General features: G+C 53.9%; 1 protein-coding gene across 1 annotated transcript; it reads left to right on the forward strand.

Annotated features, from left to right (window-relative positions):
- The first annotated feature begins 9,164 nt into the window (after positions 1-9,164).
- On the forward strand, positions 9,165-20,894 carry LOC103678997 (cholesterol side-chain cleavage enzyme, mitochondrial). Its single transcript, XM_008708488.2, has 9 exons — positions 9,165-9,433; positions 12,506-12,661; positions 14,239-14,438; positions 15,319-15,522; positions 16,177-16,334; positions 18,995-19,161; positions 19,402-19,451; positions 19,913-20,145; positions 20,606-20,894. Exons 1-9 carry the CDS (start codon positions 9,165-9,167, stop codon positions 20,735-20,737), a joined length of 1,569 nt encoding a protein of 522 aa, XP_008706710.1. The 3' UTR covers positions 20,738-20,894.
- Positions 20,895-22,885: the final 1,991 nt, after the last annotated feature.

Here is a 22,885-nt window from a genome sequence, read left to right on the forward strand (position 1 = left end):
TGGAGCTCCTTAGCAGGGACTGCCCTTTTTGTGTTCTTCTCTTCTTCCTTCTTGCCAGCGGCACGGTTAGAGCTCCAGCAGCATCCTGGGCTGAGATGTGGCCAAGGAGACGCAAGCCAGGTACCGACAGGCAGGGAGCAGGGAGCCAGAGCCTGGGTTTCGGTAGGGCCGACGCGCCGGCTCCAGACTACCAGCTCTGGGCTCCCTTTCTGTCAGAGAGAATAGGCTCCCATCTTGGGGAAGCCTGCACTTCGGATTTGCTGTTTATCCATCCGAATCTGATCCCAGTCAATCTAATCACCGTCTCGCTCACAGGCAGCATTCTAGATGGATCTAGGCGTGTACTAGCTCTACTCAGAGAACGACAGGGTACGTTCAGAATGCAGGAGGCCAGAGGAGGCGGAGGGGATGTGGGCTTCCTGGGAGAGCCGGAAGGACTCAGGCATGGCCACTCACTAGCCCAACCTCATCCATCAGAGAAACCCTCGGGAAGGGCTTGGTGAGGGCAGCCCCTGACTGCTATCACTGTTGAGAGGGTGAAAGCGTCAGGGTGGGCACTGGCAGGAACAGAGAGAGAGTGAGGACACAGTAATATGCGTGTGATCGATTTATTTATTTTGGAGAGAGGATGAGCAAGAGGGGCGGAGGGAGAGAGCACCCCAAGCAGACTCCACATTGAACTCAGAGCCCAACACGGGGCTCGATCTCATCATCCCAGATCACAACCCCAGCCAAAACCAAGAGTCAGACAATCAACGGACGGCACCACCCAGGTGCCCCTATGTATGTGTATAGAGTGTGTGTGTGTATGTGTGTGTGTGTGTGTGTGTGTGTGAAAACAGTGTATGATTCCATAGTTTCCCGCAGCGGTCTGGTGAGGCGGGTGCTAGTTTTTCCATGAGCTGATGAGAAGCCTGAGCACCTGACAAGGGCCCACGCTGGCAGGGGGTAGATATGAAACGTGCTTGTGAGTCTTGAAACTGTTGGTGCTTGCCCCACTACGTACGGGTGTTTGTCTGAGTTGGGGGTGGAAGGCTCACGAAAGCATATCCGGAGCACCCTTTGCAGTGTGGAGGGTGTTAGGACCCATTAAGGCCCGAGTGCACGAACCTGGTCGCGTTTCTCAGATGCAGCTCACGTGTCTCCTGGATTTCGGTTTGATCTCAAAAATCTGACATGTGAGCATTCTCGCTGGGAAACAAAATGAGAAAATGCCCGCTGTGTGGCTGTCCCAGAGCGTCTTCTGAACGGAGTGTCCTCAGGAGTTGGAGGGCAGCCCTACACCGCTTGCCACTCGGGTAAGAGCCCGCTGGCCCCTCTGCTCAGGACAGCCTCGCGAGCGGGTGGGCAGTGTCCTGGACCCCCCAGGCCGCGGCTGCGCTTGCCCGTGTAATACACCGTGGGTGATTAGGCCATGTGACTCTGCCCCATCTTCTTCGTTTCTAAGGGGATCTGGAGAGATTTGATTCCAAGCAGCAGAACTCCCCACTCAAACTGGCTGAAACTATGAAGAGGGTTTATCAGCTTGGGTACTGGAAAGTCTCAGAGTAGGCCTGGTTTAGGGCTGCTTCAATCCAGTGTCTCTCCAGTAGCATCGAGGGCCCGGCTGCTTTACATCTTGCTAAAAACCGGCTCCCCTTTGTAACTGCAAGATGGCTGCCCCAAATCCCTGGGGCCGTGAGCTTCCTCACGTGCTGATGAAGGTATGTCCACAAATTGCTCGATGCCTCCTTTAAAAGGGGGAGCCAGATTCCCTGCTCCTTGAGTGCTCTTCCAAGTGACGGCATAGCTTCAGAGACTAGGGCAGGAACAAGAATGCAGATTTCTTTCTTTTTTTTTTTATTTTTATTTTTTTTTAAGATTTTATTTATTTATTTGACAGAGAGAGACAGCCAGCGAGAGAGGGAACACAAGCAGGGGGAGTGGGAGAGGAAGAAGCAGGCTCTTAGCAGAGGAGCCTGACGTGGGGCTCGATCCCAGAACGCTGGGATCATGCCCTGAGCCGAAGGCAGACGCTTAACGACTGCGCCACCCAGGCGCCCCGAGAATGCAGACTTCTGCTTGCTCTTGCTCGGATCACTGCTCTGGGGACCACCAGCTGCCATGTCGTGAGGATGGTCAGGCAGCCAAGGAAGAGGCCCGTGAGGTGAAACTCCGAGGCCTCCAACTAACAGCCAAGGAGAACTGAGTCCCCTGCAGGTAGCCACTGAGAGGTCTGGAAGTTGGGCCGCTTTAGTCCTGTGAGCTTGGGAGTTGGTCCTGAGCCCCGGCCAGAGCTCAGGTGACGTCAGCCCCTCCTGAGAAACCGTGAGCTAGAGCCCCCCAGCCCCCTGGATTCCTGGCCCCTAGAAACTGAGGTAACGTACATTTGATTTTGGAATAATGTGTTAAGCAGCAATAGGTAACTAACATATTCAGTGTGTCCAGGAAGAAAATGATGTGCTTCCAAAAGCTCTTCCAGAAACGTGAAAAAGCCTCTGTCCCAGAAGCCTCTGGCAAACCCTTCCTCACGTCTCATTGGCCCAGACTTATCACAGGCCTGTCCTTCAATCCAAGATGGCCAGGGGGGCGGGATGAGGCTAATAACCTTGGCCTGGGCCACTCCCGGGGGTCAGTGCCCTGAGACACATGGGCGGAGGGGCAGGTGTGGAGGGAGGCCTGACTAAATTTGGGGTGCTGCCCAGAAGAGGACCACAGACCTTCCATGCCGGGCCAATCAGCACTCCTCCCAGGGAGGAAGGTGGGGGCCGCTTCAAACCAAGTGTTTGGCTTTCAGGCAAGAATTTATGAATTTTACCTTGGTTTTGTGATTCTGTGAAGGAAAACAAGTTGACTGCTTTTCTCTGTGGAAGCTCATTGCCCCAGTGCTGCCTGTGAGATGTGGCCTTCCCCGGCTGATGTCATTCCAGGCTCGAGGTCAGCAGTGAGGCAAAACAGCTTGCACTAAACTCTCTTTATCAGAAAGTCCGTGCTTGGAGGGGCCAGCGGTCACACCTCCAGGGAGAGCAGTAACCACTCTGGAGAAGTGCATACATATATATATTTCCCCCCTAAAAAACTGCTGCTCTACATTTGTTGGAAATGGTCCAACAGTATTCGAATCCTGGGTCAGGTGGCTGTATAGGGACCACATTCACTGCCTTGGGTGATCTGTGGGCTGGTAAACACAACAGAAGGGGTCAGGAAGATGTCAGCCTGTGTGTGTGTGTTGTAACAGCTTTACTGAGATCTGATTCACATGCCACACAATTCACCCACTTAAACTGTACGATTCAATATTTTTTACTACATTCACAGACATCAGTCGCCACAATCAATTCTAGAACATTTTCATGTTCATCACCCCAAAAAGAAACACCACGCCTTTTATTTTTATTTTTGTTATTTTTTAAAAGATCTATTTAATTATTTGCGAGAGAGAGAGCACAAGAGGGGGATGGGGCAGAAGGAGAGGGAGAGAGAATCTCAAGAAGACTCCCCACTGAGTGCAGGGCTCGATCCCGCGACCCCGAGATCATGACCTGAGCCAAACTCAAGAGTCAGATGCCCAACTGGCTGAGCCACCAAGTGCCCTAGATGTCATCCCCTCAGCGCTAAGCAACTGCCACTTCACTTCCTGTCTCAATATATCCTTTGTTTTCCAGCAGACAAGAGTCTGAAAAAAATGGAGAGAAGTCATGTTGTCCAATGTGACACATAAGGTATAGTGTGGATTATTGTCATGGAATGTTCTCCGTGGCTTGTGTGTGCTTTCTGACATACACACTTTTAGCAAGCGGGTTGTAGCTTCGTTGAAAGTCTTTTATGATTGATCCTCGTTGTCTGGGAAGGTATTGGGTGTAGGAAGGGGGTATGTGTGGGGGCTGACCTTGGCTGGGGTGGGTCTGGGGGCGTGGTATAGTGGGAGGGGTATAGTGGGAGGCGTAAACTGGTAGGGGTTGTGGAGACAGACCAGACAGCTTGTGTGTGGACAGGGAGAAGTTGAAATCCCAGGTTGGGTGGTGACCTGATTTGCCAAGATCTTGGAGTGAGTCCAGAGTGGCCTGACCACAGACCTCACTCAAGGGATCCAGGGCTCCTTCTGAGTCAGCCATGTTGGATTTTGGCTTCAGATCAGGGCCAGCTGAGGAGGGATGACGAGGATTGGGGTTCAAGGTGAAATTCCTCTGTTTCAAGTTTCTTCAAGGCCTGGGTTATGAAGGTCTCTCCTTCCTCCCCTTCCTCCTCTGGACTTCCCATCTATCATCAGCCAGGTGCCTACTCTCTGCAAGTCTGCAGTGATTACTGGGCTGGCCTCACATAGGACAGGCTGTGGGGAGGAAGTGGCCATGCCTTTCCAAATGGCCACTCTTGATTTGGGCCTCTGTGGCTCTTTGGGGGCTCAAGGCCTGGCTTCAGGCCTGCCTCTGTTCCTGCTTTGCTCTAGTGACTCAGGGCAGGTCTCTGTCCCTCTCTGGATCTCAGTATTCTCATCTGTATAATGGGAGACCAAAGAAATGATACCTAAGGGCCTCTCCATGTCTTTCAGCCTGTGAGACCTAGCTCAGGTTAGCAGAATTCCTCGTTGGTATACAGTATGTAGAGTGTTCGTTACTGGCCCTCCTTTGGTGTCCTCAGGTCTTCTCAGCAGCATGGCAAGGGGACGGAGGACCCAGGCCTGGGACTGGCCCAGGCCCAGCCCCTACCACCTGGGACTTTTTTTTTAAGTAGACTCCATGCTAAACGTGGGGCTTGAACTTACCACCCTGAGATCAAGAGTCACATGCTCCACTGACTTAGCCAGACGGGAGCCCCAAAGGGACCATCTGGTTTTAATCCCAGTTCTGTTGCTGGTTAGATCTGTGACTTTGGGCAAATGCCCGTCCTGTGTACACCGTGGTTTCCTCCTCTCTGAAACAGGGAACGTATTAGGCCCTATCTCGTGGCAGGGTGACGGTTAAGTGGAGTAACGCATGTAAGGTGCACACAGGAAATGTCCATTCTGTTCTAGGAGGTGGACGTGCCAAGTCATGGGCCTTGCCCAGTGGCAGAAATGGAAAAGCAGGGTCCTCTCAATGGTCCCAGTGCTGGGGAGGCAGGTGGCCCGGGAGCACACCTCTCTACTTCTGTTGGGTGCTGGTCTGGTTTGCCCCATTTTGGCAGCGTGTTGAAGGGACCTGGGGGAGATTCTGGAGCTGTGGGCCAGGAGGCTGGCCTGAGCGAGGGACGCGGGTGGCCCGTGGACTGAGCTTCAGACATCGGACAAGGCCGTATCCTGCTCCCTGGAGGCCAAGCTCTTCACTCTAGTTGGGGTGCGGTGTGCTGAGGGCAGGGCTCCAGCTGGAGACACAGTGCCCATTTTCCTTCTGTTTTTCCCCTCCCTCACCCCGAGCCCTGCTCATCATTGCCAGGCATAGTGTGACCCAGAAAGAACTTTCTGTGGAGCTGATTGCCCTCCTGTCCCCACTGGCCTTGCCTCCACTCCCTCAGTTCCCTCCACCCGGGCTCTGGGCCTGCTCATGTGCTCTCCTGGCCCTGCATCCTACCTGGCCTCTCCTTCTCCCTGCACAGGTCCCCCTGATTTTGCTCAGGAAGAGGAAATAAAAGGCATCCTGACTCGACCTGTCTGCCCCATCCGGGTACTGTGCAGTTTCCTTCCCCCCACCCCTGCACTCCTCCTGGGGGAGGTCCACAGCCATGATCCATGGAGTGCAAGGTCTGTGCACAGTGTTCCCAGGGCAGCTAACTCACCAGGCAGAGGTGAGCTTGCAGAGAAGATGCATCAGTGTCTCAGGACCTCCAGCTAGTAAGAGGCTGGTTTCCTTCCAGGCCGCGATCTGCTCCTGTTCCGTGTCCTGTTTCTTCTCTGGAATTGCGTCTTCGCCAGCTGCCTTGGGGAGGAGGGCAGAGGCAAGAGACCAGCCGGCGGTGGGTGGTGCCCTCCGCTAGTCTCGGTAGAACAGTTCAGGGCGCAGGACACAGACGTCCCAAAAGCTCACGGGAGTGAGAAGGGCCAACGCTGGCTGACCCAGCTCCACGGCCTCTCCCTCCGAACGCTTTCATAAGCTTATCTGCTCTCCTCTTGAAATTTGGCCCTCTCCTGGTCCTCGCCAGCCTTGTGTAAGTGTTCCTTCTTTGTTCTCGAAGGATTCTCATCTTCTCCTGCTCCCACCCGTGGGGGCCACAGAGCCCCAGCCCACAAATCCCACTTCATCCTTTTCCTCAGAGGCCAGAAGCCTCCTAGCGTCCTCAATTTCATGCTGCTTCCCTGGACTGTGCCCTCCCCAAGGCCAGGGCCCATGTGTCCCTCCCCTCCATGCCATCCCGTAGCCCAGTGCCTGCAATAGAGATGTGGAATGCTGCAGGTGTGGAATAAATCAATACACCTGTCCCCCCCACCCCTTAGTTGTTACCCAGCATGGCCCTTCCTCACCACCCAAGGTGACCTCTGAACCTTAGAGTTTTGAACATAAAAGAATGAGGCACAGATAAACACAATCACAGAATGTGATGAGGCTTTTCCAAGACATTGCTCAGGAGCATTTCGATGCTTATGACAATTTGGGTGAAAACGCAGCAGTGCACAGAATCCTGTGAACCTGATAACCACAGCTGTGCATGGACCACCTGAACGGCTTCTGGGTCAAGATGGTGAGGTCTGCTCTCTGGGTTCATTGAACTGGAAAGGCTCTGGCCCTGGGGACGTCAGCCATAGCGAGGCCAGTGAGGGGTCCCATACTGAAAATGTAGAAGATTGTTCCTCAAGGAAGATGAGCAGCTGAAGTGGAAAGTCAGGTAGCCGCTGACCTTGGAGATCTGTCGGAGCCCTCCCTGATGAAACCCTGCACCGCCCACACAGCTGGACCGGTCCCGCCAACATGCTCCCAGCTGGCCAACCTCTCGGGTTCCGACTCTTAAATTTGGCACGACGTCTAGTGGGCTGCCCCAGGTCTGTAGACACTTAAGGAAACTCCTAACATGACAGGGCAGGAACCAAAATAAATAGAAAAAGGAACTCAGAGGAACAAGGACGACATAGAGAGCAAAAGAAAACAAAGACACCCAAAGAACCCAAACAACTAAACAACTGTATGATTAATATCTTGGAAAGTTTTAAGGAGCCATTATGTCTGCATTGTGTCCATATCCAGATATAGGAAGGGGCCCGAGAAATTTAAAAAAAAAAAACATGGTGGAAATAAAAATTGCAATAGAGAGGTTGGAAGCTGCAATAGGGAATCTCTCATTAGCTGGAATGAGAAGACAATGTAATATAGGAGATAAAGAAAACATCAGTACCAGATAGATCCAGGAGGTGCCTAGATGAAGAAGAGGAGTTCTGGAAATTAGAGAAAAGACGAAGTGGAAGGAGAAATTATGAAATAAATTGTACAAGAAAGTGTCCAGAAACGTGAGGGCTTGAGTTTCCAGATGACAAAGGCTGACAAAGTATCTGGCCCAAGAACTGATACGGCAAGTTGGTCTTGCTAAATTTGAAGCAGCCGAAAGGCAGGATAGGTCCCAAGAGGAACTAGAGAGGGGAAGGAAGGACTAATGCAAGGATGGGTTCAGGAATCAGAAAGGCTTTGAATTTCTCAACAGAAGTTCCACAAAGGGAAGACCATGGAGCTATGCTTTCAAACATTCTTTTTTTTTTTTAGATCAAAAATTATCCCAACCTAGGGGCGCCTAGGTGGCTCAGTCGGTTGAGCACCTGACTCTTGGTTTCGGCTCAGGTTATGATCTCCGGGTTGTGAGATTGAGGCCCGAGTCAGGCTCTGCACTCAGCGGAGAGTCCGCTTGAGATTCTCTCCCTCTGCCCCTCCCCCACTCTCTCTCTCTCTCGCAAATAAATAAATAAATCTTTTTAAAAATTATTATTTTTTTCCGAGCAGAAAAAGTAGAACCTTAAAAATCGGGGAAATGACCCTAGGGCCCAGCAACTGCACTGCTGGGTATTTACCCCAAAGATACAAATGTAGTGATCCGAAGGGGCACCTGCACCCCAATGTTGATAGCAGCAACATCATATATGTCCACAATAGCCAAGCTGTGGAAAGAGCCCAGATGTCCATCGACAGATGAATGGATAAAGAAGATGTGGTTCATATATACGATGGATATTACTCAACCATCAAAAAAATGAAATCTTACCATTTGCAATGATGTGGATTGATCTAGAGGGTATTATGCTAAGTGAAATAAGTCAATCAGAGAAAGACAATTATCATACGATCTCACTGATATGTGGAATCTAAGAAACAAAACAGAGGAAAAAATAAAACAAGATGAAACCAGAGAGGGAGACAAACCATAAGAGACTCTTAATCATAGGAAACAAACTGAGGGTTGCTGGAGGAGAGGAGGGTGGGGAGATGAGGTAACTGGTTGATAGACATTAAGGAGGGTGTGTGATGTAATGAGCACTGGGTATTATATAAGACCGATGAATCACTGACTACCTCCGAAACCCATAATGCATTATATGTTAATTAATTGAATTTAAATTTTAAAAAATCAGGGAACTGTACTAAAACAGTTTATAATCATCTCTATCTCTATATCTATGTATCTCTTTAACTGTGTATCTATATGTCTATATATCTAATTATGTATCTAACTATATATCTATGTATCTATGTACTTATCTATGTAATTCTATATCTAATGTTATCTATCTATCATCTATCTATCTATCTATCTATCTATCTATCTATCTATCATAAATAAGGGGTGCCCGAGAGTTGCAGGGCTGCTCTCACCTCCTCCTGGGCCCCTTAAAAGCACCTCCAACCCCAGGTTGTCCACATGTCCTGGGAGTTGTCTGCCAGTGGCTGGGTCCCAATGCAGGGGGCAGCAGGAGGCCCCAGCAGAAGAAAGGCACAAACCTGGCCATTTCAGGGGCCTGCTGAGGCTGTGAGTGAGGACAGAGACAGGGAGGTCTCCTTGTGCCTTGGGAAGCCTCTCTGGCTGCAGAAATCCCAGACTGAGCCTTGGCACCCCAAGTCTGGGAGGGGCTGTGTGTGGGCTGGAGCCAATAGGAGATGGAGGGAGGCTGACCGCTTTGTCAGCTCGCTTAGCCTTGAGCTGGTGCTTATAAGCTGGACCACAGGGGCCCAGGGCCGGAGTCACCCTGGCAGGCCCGCTGCTGTGAGAGCAGGGACTGTAGCCACCGTGGGGACAGCATGCTGGCCAAGGGGCTTCCTCTTCGCTCAGTCCTGGTCAAAGGCAGCCAGACCTTCCTGAGCACCATGTGGGAGGGTCCGGGTCATCCCAGGGCGCCCACCGGGGAAGGGGCCAGTATCTCCACTCAGATTCCTCGCCCCTTCAGTGAGATCCCCACCCCTGGAAACAATGGCTGGCTAAATCTATACAATTTCTGGAGGGAGATGGGCTCACAGAAAATCCACTACCACCAGGTCCAGAACTTCCAGAAGTATGGCCCCATTTATAGGTAAGCCTGGCAGTGTGGGGCTGGTGGGATAGGGAGGTACAGGGTCCTGGGAAGCCTTGCTGGACTCCCCTTCCCCAGAAGTTCTGTCTGCCACTCCAGACTCTTGTCTACTTTTCTTTTTGGGGGGGGGGATAGGGGCAGAGGGAGAGGGAGAATCTTAAGCAGGCTCCACGCATCCAGCACGGTGCCTGAGGCAGGGCTCGATCTCATGACCCTGAGATCATGACCTGAACCGAAATCAAGAGTCGGGTGCTTAACTGACTGCGCCACCCAGGTGACCTACTTCTGACTTCATTTCTTCCATGCCTGAGGATGGTGGCAGAAGGGAGACGGCTTCCCAGACAGTGGGTTCTGTTCCCAGCCCTGAGGCTTCCATGCTGCTCAGGTCCTACGCTCTTTGAAACTTCCCTGGGGGGAAGTGGTAAGAGGACAAGCTCTGGTAACCGCCTCCCTACAGCCAATTCCTCAGAGCTGTCATCCGCATTGTCGGAGGCGACGGAAGCTCAGAGGGGTGAGCCTTCTTGCCCTGGTCGCCCAGCTAGATCCCTGTCCTGCTGGGATGCTGGCCTCACCGCTCAGCCCTGTGCAAATCGGGAGCAGCTGATTCTGTCCCCTCCGCTTGGCCTGGCTAGAGCTTCTGGTCTCCAAGCATCTGTCTTGGTTTCTGCCTTGAGGAAGGGTCTTTGGGCTTTTAGCCTCTGAACGGGGTGGGGTCTGAGAGCTACACTTGTTCTGGTTTGACAGTTTCTGAGGTGCATAGCCTTCAAGCCACACCTGGGTTCTGTTCTGAGCGGATACTTAAGGGGGATAGGGGGCGGTGGAGGTACTAGTTGGGAGCAGGGAGGGGACACCGGGAGGGAAAGTGCATTTTACTTTAAGTGAAAGGGTCAAGGTGGGGAAAGGGCATTGATAGGATATGTTGGCCAGCTTGATAGTGGGCTTGGGGCGGGAGGGCAGGCATCTTTGCGTAGGGGTCCCACTGCTCATTCGTTAGGTTCCTTCCTCCCCCTCCCATAAGCCCTTTTGAAGTCCAAGGTGCCTTTCCTACAGCTCGTTGGAAGCAGGGAGCCCCCGGGCTGAGTGCCAGGTTTGGGAAATGTTGCTCCTCATTTCGGGGAGATGGCTCCTTCCCTCCTCCTCTTCCCCTGCTTCCTCTCCCTCTGGGAGGAACGCCCTCTTTTACCAAGCCCCTTTCTGTTTCCTGAGTCACCATCATCAGAGCCTCTCGACACGTCCTTGAATCTGACGTTACTGCTCACGCTTTACAGATAGAGAAACTGAGGTCAGGAAGGAGAAGGGTCTTGTCAAGTTCACACAGCTCAACAGGGCAAAGCCGGGGCTACCTTTGGAACCCCAATTGTCTGACTCCTAGCTCGGTGTTAGCGTTCTGTTCTAACTTAAGGCCCGGAAATGATAAACTTCTGAGTACATGTGATTAAACAATTCAGAAAATATAGGCAGGCACAAATGGAAATTGCAATCAGATACAATCTCAGTGTTGATAATATTTATGTAGCATTAAGAATGTGAATATATTATGTATGCTATTTGGTGGGGGTCCTACAACAACATCTGGATGACTTCTTTCCTCTTTTCCTCTTTAATATGATTTGAAAAGGCAGCATGGTGGGGGCGCCTGGGTGGGCACAGCGGTTAAGCATCTGCCTTCAGCTCAGGGCGTGATCCCGGCGTTCTGGGATCGAGACCCACATCAGGCTCCTCCGCTATGAGCCTGCTTCTTCCTCTCCCACTCCCCCTGCTTGTGTTCCCTCTCTCACTGGCTGTCTCTATCTCTGTCAAATAAATAAATAAAAAATCTTGAAAAGGCAGCATGGTGGTCCGTAGTGTGGATAAGCCATTTGATTGAAGCCAGTTCTGTAAAGTGGACATCAAGCCCTCTCTGGGATATTTTGCTATTAGACGCGATGCTTATCCATCTGGCATCATTGTCACGCATCAGATCACTGCCTTGGGCTAGATTCCCAGAGTTGGAATTGGTAATAATAATAGCAGTTCAAGGATTTTACTGAGCTGGGGTGGGGGGATGGAGATAGCGGTGTGAGGACACTTGGAAAAACACTGAGGGGATTTTCTGGGAGGCCACGGACAAAGCTCAAGAAGACTTGGGAAGGCAGGATGGGGCTTAACGCGTCAGTGGTTAAAGAGCCCTCTCCCTTTCCCCTCCCCTCCACTCCCCTCTCTTTCCCTCCCCTCCCCTCCCCTCTCCTTTCCTCCCCCCCTCCTACCCTCCCCTCTTTCTTCCTCCCTCCCTCCTTTTGAGGAAGGAGGAGGGGAGACAACTTGGCTTATACCTGTATATTTTTATATTTTGCCTTATACTGTATCTTGAATTTACTTTCTTATGCATGAGAGTGGACTTTTCTGCAGTTTCCCCCAGAGACCGCCTACAAATGCTTTGTGACATATTATCTGCGCTTGGTGCTTGAGGCCTAATGTTTTACCTGTGGTTTTGTTTGAATAGAGACAAAGTGCTCTGCTGGAATCCAAGGAGAGGCAGGGTGGCCACTCCCAGCCTTTCAATCCTAAAGCCTAGAAGCGTCTGGCTGGCCAGGTGTCCCGACTGCCCACGTAGCAGGCCACACTGATTCACTCCAGTGGTGACATGACCATGCTGTTCCTGAGCTCTGCAGTGGGTGCGATGGGGGGAGGGAGCTGAGGGTGTGGAAGAGCGTGGGAGCAAGGACTTGAAGGTCCTGGGGACATGCCCTTGTATGGCAGCCGCTACTGTGACCATGAGCATAGAGCTGTCACTTACAGAATGCCTAATAGGAGTCACATGTCTAGACTTTATCATCTTGTCCTTCAGCGCCCCTGTGAGACAGGTACTGTATCCCTATTTTATAAAAAAGGAAACTGGGACTCAGAGAGGGTGAGCGCCTTGCCTCAGGTCCCACAGCGAGGACGGTGTGGAATGGGATGCACTCCCAGGACTGCTTGCTCTGTGCTCTAGGCCCTGACGCCGTTATAGATGAGCTGAGACCCGTCCTGACTGCCCAGGGCCTGCTTGGCTTTCCTGGAATCCGCCATAGCCCGTCTCCTCCGTTCCTCCAGGGAGAAGCTGGGCAGTGTGGAGTCGGTTTATATCATCGACCCCGAAGATGTGGCCCTTCTCTTTAAGTTCGAGGGTCCCACTCCAGAACGCTTTTGCATCCCGCCCTGGGTGGCCTATCACCAGTATTACCAGAGACCCCTCGGCGTCCTGTTGAAGTGAGTCCTGGGCCATCTCCCGGGGGGCTGGAGGGAGATGACAGAGAGCTGTGGCAGGGGCACGGCCGGGCCTTTCTGGCTGGCCCTCTAGGCAAATCCCAGGCATCTTCCTGTCCCCATAAAACAGCGGACAGGGAATTACTCTGCCAGCCTTCAGGAAGTGCTCAGGATGAAGATGGTAACGAGTAAATAAAGACCTAGAAAAGTTCTCCTTGATTGGTTCACTCATTAAGTCCCATCTTATTGAGCACCTACTATGTGCCAGGCTCTGGGGTACAGTGACAAGCAGGGCAGGGCCCCGCTATTGCGAGTCTACAGGGAGAAACGTAGACACATGACTTGTCTACAATGAGAAACGCAGACAAGTCAGTGTATTTAAGTGTAATGGATGCCATATTCCACCAAATCGCTCATCAAAAATTTAAAATGTGCGTGTCAGGGATTGCTGAGGGTACAGAGACGAGAGCTCTCGTAGCTTGCTAGTGGGAGTGAACACTGGGGCCGCCATTTCAGAAAATGGCTGGACATTCCCTCCTGCCGTCGGATACTCACCTAGGTACAAGACAGCAGTTCTGCGCGCGGGGACGGACTCCAAAGAATGGAGTCCAGAGGGGACAGGAGCTAGAGTGTTTGCAGCAGGGCTGTTCCTAACAGCCAAGCCCAGGAAACCAGCTAAGTGCCCAACGGGAGTGAGAGTGAGTGAGCGGGTACCCACACCAGTCAAAGTGGATGGACTCAGTGACCAGCCGCGATCCAGACAATACTTAGGAATATAAAACCGAGTAGAAAAACCAAATCATGACAACGTTTTTAAGAGTTGAAAACAAGTATACAGCTTTTAAGAGTATGCTTTGGAATAGCTATAGATCGGATAAAGCTATATACAAAGGCAAGCAAGGGGGTCGGGCTGGTGGTCCCCTTAGCCAGGGAGGCAGCAGGTGGGAGGACCGGGTGGGCGCATTTAAGTTACTGTCAAGTTCTAGTTTTCATGTTGCCTGGTGAGTCTGTGGTGACATCCTTATAAACAGGCAAAGCCCTCAAACTACAAAGAGGGCTTAGCATGGACCTACTTTCGAGTTGGGCTGTAAACTGAGGTTTACCCTTAACCAAGTTCAGGACACCTGTGGTCCTCCGCAGACGTCAGTAATGGGACCCGTTGGGGGAGCGGAGGAGGAGAGATCGGTCTGTTGTGTCTGTGCAGGGCCAGCAAAGGTGACGTAGGGAGAGAGGCGCTGAATGGCAGGAGCCGAGCATCAGCCAGGAGGAAGGGGAAGGCAGCCGGCAGTGAGGCAAACAGAAGAGGATTTGAAAGTTACTTAGAGGCTCTAAGAGTAGGAGTTCCTGGCCATAGGGTGGCAGAGGGAGTGGAGGAGGGGTGGGGGTTTTGTTCTCCCTCACCCTCTTTCTTCCTATCCCCTCCCCAGGCCAGGCAGCAGCTGGGAGGTGGGAGGCCCAGGGTGTTGGGGGTGGACGTGAGCGAGGGGCTCTGAGCTGTGGCTCAGCCAAGTCAGCCCCTTCTGTGTTTGCCAGCTGTGGGGTCTGTGACCATCAGGGCCTGAGGGCCTGTGTTTTCTCAGGAAGTCAGGAGCTTGGAAGAAAGACCGGCTGGCCCTGAACCAGGAGGTGATGGCTCCAGAGGCCATAAAGAACTTCATCCCCCTGCTGGACCCAGTGTCTCAGGACTTCGTCAAAGTCCTGCAGAGGCGCATCAAGCAGCAGGGCTCTGGAAAGTTCTCAGGGGACATCAGTGATGACCTGTTTCGCTTCGCCTTTGAGTGTAAGGGGCTTATTATCTACCTGGCAATGGTCCTGCGGGTGGGAGAACACAGCCTCCTACCTTAAGACCCAGCATGGACTCTGAAGGAGCATTGGGGTTGGCTTCTGGGATGAGCTGCTGGACACAGCCTCTGCCTCTCTCTCGCCTGGGATGTTGACCTCCGAGGTCTGGGAGGGGAAGGGAGGGTTGGGTGGTTAATCTAAACTGGGCATTTGAGGATGCGTAGGAGTTTTACAGATAGGGTAAGGAGGTCAGGCAGTATGGGCAGAGGGAACAGTACATGCGAAGGCCTCGTGGCTTGATGGGGATCATGTGATCACCGCAGGAGCTTTGGGATGCCCAGAGTTTGGTATGCAATTAACATTCAAATTCCTGACCCAGCAGGCAGGACACACTTGGGGTGGTTGTGACTTCTTAGGTCTAGCCAGAGTGGGTCATGGATGGCTAACCAGGGATTTGTGTTCCCTAGTCTCCTGTCTGACCTCTTTCAGGAAATGGCTGATTTGTTCAGTTATGGATGAGAAATCTCTCTTGCCAGGAGGAAAGCCCAGAGGCTGCTTGGGGTGCTAGTGGAAGGGTGGGGGGAGCAGTTTCAACCCTCCCGGGTGCTTTCCCAGCTCTGCTGGAGACTCTGCTTCCCACCACGCTTTGTAGGGTCTTCCACATGCCCCTTTGAAGGACCTGAGTCGTTGCCAGAAGGCAGTTCTCCTCAGCCCTGCAATTTCAGCCTTTGGGGACTCAGGCCTCAGTTTCTTTACTGAAGGAGTCTGAGGTTGGGTGCGGGATATCCTATGTGTTGGTGGTGGTGGTGGTGGGGTTCCTGGGAGCTGAGACCCTCAGATGGCCAGGTTGGAAGGGGCTCTTCTGCCTCCCTCTGCAGCCATCACCAACGTCATGTTCGGGGAGCGCCTGGGGATGCTGGAGGAGAGAGTGGACCCTGAGGCCCAGCGGTTCATCGATGCGGTCTACCAGATGTTCCACACCAGTGTCCCCATGCTCACCTTCCCCCCAGACCTGTTCCGTCTATTCAAGACCAAGACCTGGAAAGACCATGTGGCTGCATGGGATGTGATTTTCAATAAAGGTGAAGGCTGCATCCTGGGTAGCCAAGTCTAGGGGCCAGGAGAACCCTGTCTGCCTCAGAGGGTGGGAAACCCAGGCCTGGGGAGAGAGAGAGAAGTAAGAAGCCTCTGCCCTCTGGTGGGCAGGGAGGGGAGGTAGGGAGGCTCCAAAACCCCTGGCCATGGTGGGCTAAAGGCTGGCTGTTGGAGATGGTTAGATTTTTCTGGAGAAAGAGGATCAGAGACATTCCTCATATTCTTCAGAGGAGCCCAGGATCCCCAGAGGGTTCAGGGCCAGTGCTTCAGACACCGCCGTGCTTGGTGACAGATTAGGACTTTCGTGGGAGAGATTGGTAAGGCAGGGTGCAGAAGGCTGATGGGGTATGGCGCTGACGCCAGACCTGGAGTCAAATCCACTTTGCCCCTGACACCCCAATGACCTTGGGCAAGTCACTACCCTCTAGGACTTCTAATTCCTTATCTGTAAAATGGGGAAGACATCACTTACCCCCTGGAGCTGTGGTAGGAATTAGATGGCCGCGAAGGGTTTAGCAGAGAGTGTGTGCTCAGGAAAGGGGCCGCTAGAACGCTGAGCTCCTGAACCCCCAGTCCTCCGTCCTGCCTCTCAGCTTCCCTCCCATCTGCAGAGAGCTCACTTCTTTTCCCCTCCTGCACAGCCGAGATCTACACCCAGAACTTCTACTGGGACCTGAGGCACAAGAGAGACGTCAACAATTACCCGGGCATCCTCCACCGCCTCCTAAAAAATAACAAGCTGCTCTTTGAGGATGTCAAGGCCAATATCACGGAGATGTTGGCCGGGGGTGTGGACACGGTGAGGCGGTCCCCCGGCACGTCCTGGCCCTTGCTGGGCCCTGGGCCCCTTCCCCGCCAGTCCACCTCGTCCCCTGGAACCCTACCCCCGTGGGGTGGGTCTCCCTTTCCTGGTTGCATTTCTTAAATCCTGATCTCCTGGAAGGGTGAGGTCACATCCGGCACCCACGGAGCATGCCTGGAGGCCGAGCCGCCATTTTCTCTTTGCTTGTGAGAAGGGAGCGAGTAGGTGGTGGGGTTGTGCGTGGGGTCTGTAAGGGAGAAGCCCTCCCGTCGCAGGTGGAGGACACAGCACACACTCGGTTCAGGAGGCAGGCAGACCCTCAGAAGAGCTGGGAGCCAGTGGAATTTGCCCCGGGGTCTCCTTGCTGTCTCCTATCCCCCCTTCCAGACCTCAGTCCCCCACGGCAGCCTCAGTGCCTGAAGGCCTGCTCTGTCGTGCCTCCCTCAGGTCCTCTCCACAGGCAGGACAGTACCCCAGAAACTTCTGGAATGTCAAAACGTCTCTGGCCTGCGTACCTCCCTTTTTCCAGTATCAGGCTGCTGTGAGAGTGAGGGTTAATGACGTAGTGTTTATTGGCTGGGATTCAGGCACTGAGACTACAAAGATGAATATGAGAGACCTCAAATGTCCCAAACGGCTCAGAGAGGAAGGGCATATTAGTGTGCTGGGGCTGTCAGAGCAAGGTGCCACACACCAGGTGGCTTAACAAACAGAAACTTGTTTTCTCACTGGGAGGGTTTCTTCTGAGGCCTCTCACGGCTTGTGGATGGCTGTCTTCTCCCTCTGTCTTCACGCGGTCTGTGGGCATGCCTGTGTCCTAATCTCGTCTTCTTATAAACATTCCAGTCCTACGAATTAGGGCCCATCCATAGGACCTCCCTCATTTTACCTTAGTTTGCTCCGTAAAGGGCCTTATCTTCTGATACAGTCCGTTGTGAGTTACTGGGGGGTTAGGACTCCAACATGTGAGCTTGGTGGGCCACGACTCATCCCGTGACAAGGAGGCAGCATGTGCACAGATGACACCACTGCGCAGTATAGGGCCGGACGGCCAGGCAAGTGCCCAGGACCAAGGGCGCTGAGAAGAGGGGAGAGGGAACGTGGCCTTGTAGGACAGGGAGAGGGCGCCGTACAGGAGCTGAAATTCAGCTTGTGTCTGGAGGCTGTTGGCGGGAGTAGAGAGGAGCCGGAGAGTTTCCGGACCAGGGAGAAGCCGCTGTCAAAGCCCCCGTGTTAATCTTCTTTCCTAGGTGTCATCTTTATGTTGTGCTGACAGAGGAGTGTTGGTCTATGGGACAGGCTGCAGACGAGCCTTTGAGCATATTTTAAACATTGTCAGTTATGTAGAAGACATCTCCCAAACAGCTCACCAGCACCAAAGCTGCCATCCTTAGGCAACATTTATGAAGCCTGTCCTCTATGGCAGGCAGGGGCCTAAGCTTTCACATGTACACTCATTGAGTATTCACAAACAACGCTGGGAGATACGTTACTGTTATCCCTCAGTTATAGATGAGGAAACTGGGGCACAGAGAGGTTAAATCACTTAGTCAAGGTCACACAGCCAGGAACTTATTTGACTACTTTATTAAACAAATACCTCCTGAGTACCCACTCTGTGTCAGGTCTTGGAGGAAATAAGACAAATACACACGTTTGCTCCGAGCCTTAAAGAAAGAGTATGTCCTTGCTTCCTGGTTTGGGGAGGGGAATTCTAGAAAGAGGGAGTGGCACGAGGCAGATTTCTGGGCTTCAGTAGCCACGTGTAGCTCAGTGCAGCTCGAACATGAGGTGCATGTTGGAGAGAGGGGAGCAGTGGGGCTGGGAGCAGTAGGCAGGTGTTGGGGGGCCCCGGGCGTCAGGCATGAGCTTCTGGGGCCAGATAAGGGTTTTCAGCTGAGAGGTGACTACATGGCATTTCCCCCCGAGTGCTCCTGCTGGAAGAAAGAGAGTGTCTAAAGCTCCTGGATAAAAATATGATCCTTGGTAAGATGACATGTCCTGGCTGTAGGAGGGAGGGCGGCTTCAGCCTGGGTCCCCCCACTGAAGAATCTGGGGCCATGGGGCCTGGTGAGTGTTCCTCATACCTCCGGTGTAGGGCTCATGGTCACCGTCTCCGGCTAATACCGAGACGAGCTGGTCCGTCTCAGAACTCGCCGCACGCTAACTGCAACAGCGATGGGGAAACAGGGCTGGCCGTTCTGGTGTCAGTATCTTTGGGCCTTACTTTCTTTTATGCTCCCACAGGCAAGTGCTGAGGTTTGGGGAAGGTCTAGCGGGAGAGGGGTGGAGTGGTAGTCATTCGGGAGTACAACCGTTACAGAAGTAGGATTTGGCTTCCAAAGCCCGCTGGGAGTCCTCTGGAAGAAGGCACTGGCTGTATGGGTGACTCCACTGGCTGAGGAAATAGGTGGGCTCTGGTGACGTCAAGGACGAGGACAGGGACAAGGGCTGCCCCAGGCATTCCTGCGCAGGTGGTGAGGAAGGCTTTTTTGCACTTTGGCCTGTAGAACTGTGTTTTGCTTTGGCGGATGGTCGGCTCTGGATACAGGCACGAGGGTGGGCAGAGATTCTTGGAAATGAAAATTTAGCACGGGTTCAGAGGCCTCAGGAGTGACAGGTCTTCCCTGTCGTCCACACCGCCCACGTGCGGCCAGACATCCGTGACTCTGCAGTGGCACCTGTATGAGATGGCGCGCAGCCTGAGAGTGCAGGAGATGCTGCGGGAGGAGGTCCTGGCCGCCCGGCGCCAGGCCCAGGGAAGCGTGAGCGCCATGCTGCAGCTGGTCCCGCTCCTCAAAGCCAGCATCAAGGAGACACTGAGGCAAGCCCGGCCCTCCTGTGCCTGCCCGCCTCATCCCCCAGATCCCTGGGCAGGGCACAAGGGAGGGGGTTGGTAGCAGGTGGCAAGAAGTCCCGGGAGACAGCTGGGAGTAGGGAGGGAGGAAGTACGAGTACGGCTCCTGTGTCCTGAATCCCCCCGGGGTGTGGTAGCTGGGGCTCAGATGCCGCGCGGGGTGTCCAGGCCTCAGGGCACCAGCGCCTCAATGCCTTGCTCTGGCAGACTCCACCCCATCTCCGTGACCCTGCAGAGATACCTTGAAAATGAGGTTGGTGGTGGTGTATTGCTGCCAGCTCTGCCAGACAGACAGAGGAGGCTGGGGGCGGACTGCAGTCCCACACAGACGGTGGTGATGGGGCTTTCTGGTCCCTCTGTCTTCCTGGAACTGGATGGTGCAGTCCTTGGCAGCAGCAGTCCAAGTGTGAACGAAGGGCGGGGTCCTGAGCATAGTGGTGATGATCTCTGGAATGCTGCCGGAGCCTGGGTTAGGAGGGAGGTGCCACGGGCTGCCTGGGTCTTGGGAGCCCTCTGCGGCTGAGCGAAGGCAGGACAACTCCAGGGCCATCCCCGGCCTTGAGTCTTCGGTCATGGCCACTTGATGGGCGAGGCTCAGGGAGGGTTGGGGCCTTTTCAAGGTCACAGAGCAGGCAGCGTCCTGCGCTGAAAAGCTGCGCAGCCGGGCTGGGGGTGGGAACGGGGAGCTGAGTTACGCTCCAGGCTGTGAGTAGATGAGGCCTCTACTCAGGCCTCTGCCCACCTTGTCCCCAGACGTTGGTGCAGGTGTCCACCTATGCCATGGGCCAGGACCCCACCTTCTTCTTCAATCCGATCAAGTTTGACCCAACCCGATGGCTGGGTAAAGACAAGGACCTCATCCACTTCCGGAACCTGGGCTTTGGCTGGGGAGTGCGCCAGTGCGTGGGCCGGCGGATCGCTGAGCTCGAGATGACCCTCTTCCTCATCCACGTGAGTCCGGCCGGGGACATCGGGGCAGCCTGGGCGGGCCGTGGCCCGAATGAAGCACGGGCCCTCCTACTCCCATTTCTGTCCGGAGCCCAGGGAGTACAGGCCTGGGGACATCTGTCTCCCATGACTTGCCCTCCTCCTCCCCCACAATTTTGGGCTAATGTACTGTTGCCTCCTCTTTTGGGCTAATCTGCTTGTTACCCACTGGTGCCCCCTGGCCCTCTGTTCCCTCTACGTGGTGACAGGATGGGTATGGGGGGGCAAGGTTTTGTAGAGCTAAGGGGACAAAGCCCTAGTGGTGCATTTTCAGGCACTGTGCCGGATAAATAGGAGCTGGCAGTTGACCCCTTAGATCTCCCTGAGTCACACGCGGCAGGTGACACCTATAGGTGAACAAGCCTGGCCCCGGGGGAGACAGCCCCTCCCCATCTCTCCCCTAAGCCCACCACCTCTTTCTCAGATTCTGGAGAACTTCAGAGTTGAAATGCAACATCTCAGTGATGTGGGCACCACATTCAACCTCATCCTGATGCCCGACAAGCCCATCTTCTTCACCTTCAGACCCTTCAACCAGGACCCACCCCAGGTGTGATTAGAGAGGGTGGACACTGCCTCCGCCACCCATCAAGCCAGCAGGGGTGCTGGAGGGAGGCCCGAAGGGTGGCACCCCTGGTGCTCTCTGCTCTTCAGTCCTCGGTCCCCTTCCCCTGCTCCTTTGGGACCGGCTCTGAGAAGAGAGAGCTGGTGCTCAGTGGTCAGCTGCCCAGCTCAGCCAGGGCACCCCTCTTTCCCGCCACCTCTTCCCCCTCTTCGCCTGCCCAGGGACGCAATAAATGGCTGAACTACGTGAAGTGTTTTCATTTCTATCTGACGCCCAAGGCACCCATCACTCCTGTGGAGATGCTCCCTGGCCTGGGTCAACAGTGGGATCTGAGCATGAATGGGGGGCCCGGGAAGTTGCACTTGAAGCCCTCCCTGCTGGAACAACCCCCTGCCCCCAAATACAGCAACGCAGGAGCCTGTAGGATCGACCTCCTTGCTGCCTGGGGTAGGGGTGAGGCAGAGCAGGCGGTGGGCTTGCCCTTGTGCGGGCAGCTACTAGAGCAGTAGGCAGAAGGGAACAGGCGGCCTGAGAGGTGTGGGCCAATCCTGGCCTCTGAGCAGGGCCACCTAACGGGAGTGAGGCTCTTGCTGGGCTCTGATTGGCTGAAGCTTGGGTGGGAGTTCCCTGTGGGGTCTTGAGGACTTCCTGCCAAGGCCCAGCTAGAGTTTTGGGGGAGGCTAGGGCTGAAGCCTGTGAGCGAGGGTCTGGTGTGAGGGGGCTGACCTAGAGAATAAGAGGCCAGCATGCTTTCTTTACCCTACCTGACCTTTCTCTGGGCTTCCCTGGGCCTCAGCTTCCTGTTCTAGGGGGATGTACCCACTTGTCCAAGCTCTGGGCAGTAGGCAAGAACACTGTGGCTGAGTTTTTGGTGCATTATTCGGACTGTTTGACACTGGTCCCAATTTCAGCCCTCTTAACCCCTTCTGAGTTCCGTAACTCCTGACCTGATCGGGTGCCTGATCCTTCCCGGCCCTCTGCTAGCCAGGTCTAAGTCCTGCAGGCAGACAGGGGAGCTATTCCTGCTCAGGACAACAGCCCCGCCGTCTTGGTCTCTTCTGCCAGCATCTGCAGGCTCTGAGTCCGCTCTTGGAGCCTTGCTGCTTTTCCCTGCCACACAATCCTCTTTCTTGTCTTTCTCTCTCCTTCCCACTTCCTTTCTCTTCTCTGGGCCCGAGCTGTCTTTGACTCAGAAATGTTAGAGCCGGACAGGGCCTTACCATCAAAGAAGCCAAGCTCTGCATGGGATAGATGGGGGAAATGGAAGCCCAGAGAGGTTGCTTGAGTCATTCAAGGTCACACAGCATGCTTATAGCTGGAATCCAGGCCTCCTGACTCTCAGCGGAGGGCTCCTTCCCCGGGCCCCATCTGCTTTTACTGTCCCTGGCTGTATTTGGACACAACATTGACAGCTCAGCCTAGCTCAGTTAGTGGGGTATTTCACACTATTATGTAATAGATTGCCACAGGCAGGCTTTAAGTCTTTCCCTTCCCGAGAAACAGGTAAATCAAAATTGAAAGAAAGGATTTCAGATATGAGATGCTTGGGGGCAAGTGGAAAGTCCCACACTCCCTCACATTTCCCAAAAGAGCTGGTCATCTCATTTCTTCTGGAGGTCTAGAAGGGCTCCTGCTTCGGAAGGCCTCTTCTCCCCCGCCCTCCTGGGTCCACTATGGCCCTTGCTCTCCCAAAATGGTAGCTTCTGGGACAGGCAGGAGGCTATAGGGCTTCAGCAGAGGGCCTGGGTTCAGAGTAGGGTCCGGCAGGAGGAAGCTGGGCCCCCTTGGCTGCCCTACTCCAGGAAAGAGGTGAACGCTCACTGACCTATGGCATTTAATACAGTCATTGGGGGGTGGAATGAGAGTCCCCAGCACACAGAGCGGGAGGCCTGCTCCAGCTACTAAGGTCAGCTAAGACTCAGGTCTTCTCGGAGTTTGAGGGCTTGCTGAGCTTAGTCTCCGAGCTGGGCATCAGGGGGTCCAGCTTCGAGGGTCGCCTGTGATCCTTGGCATGGGCCAAGGAGTTCTGTGGCAAAGCAAAGTGAGGTGAGTATGCCCCTCCCCCCGGTGAGGGAACCCATCAAATCATGCCTGGCAAGCCAGGCCTCAGAGGGTCTGAACACAGTGGGCCATACCTTC

This window comes from Ursus maritimus, unplaced genomic scaffold, assembly GCF_017311325.1.
Source record: "Ursus maritimus isolate PB19 unplaced genomic scaffold, ASM1731132v1 scaffold_27, whole genome shotgun sequence".
In the NCBI taxonomy this organism is placed as follows: domain Eukaryota; kingdom Metazoa; phylum Chordata; class Mammalia; order Carnivora; family Ursidae; genus Ursus; species Ursus maritimus.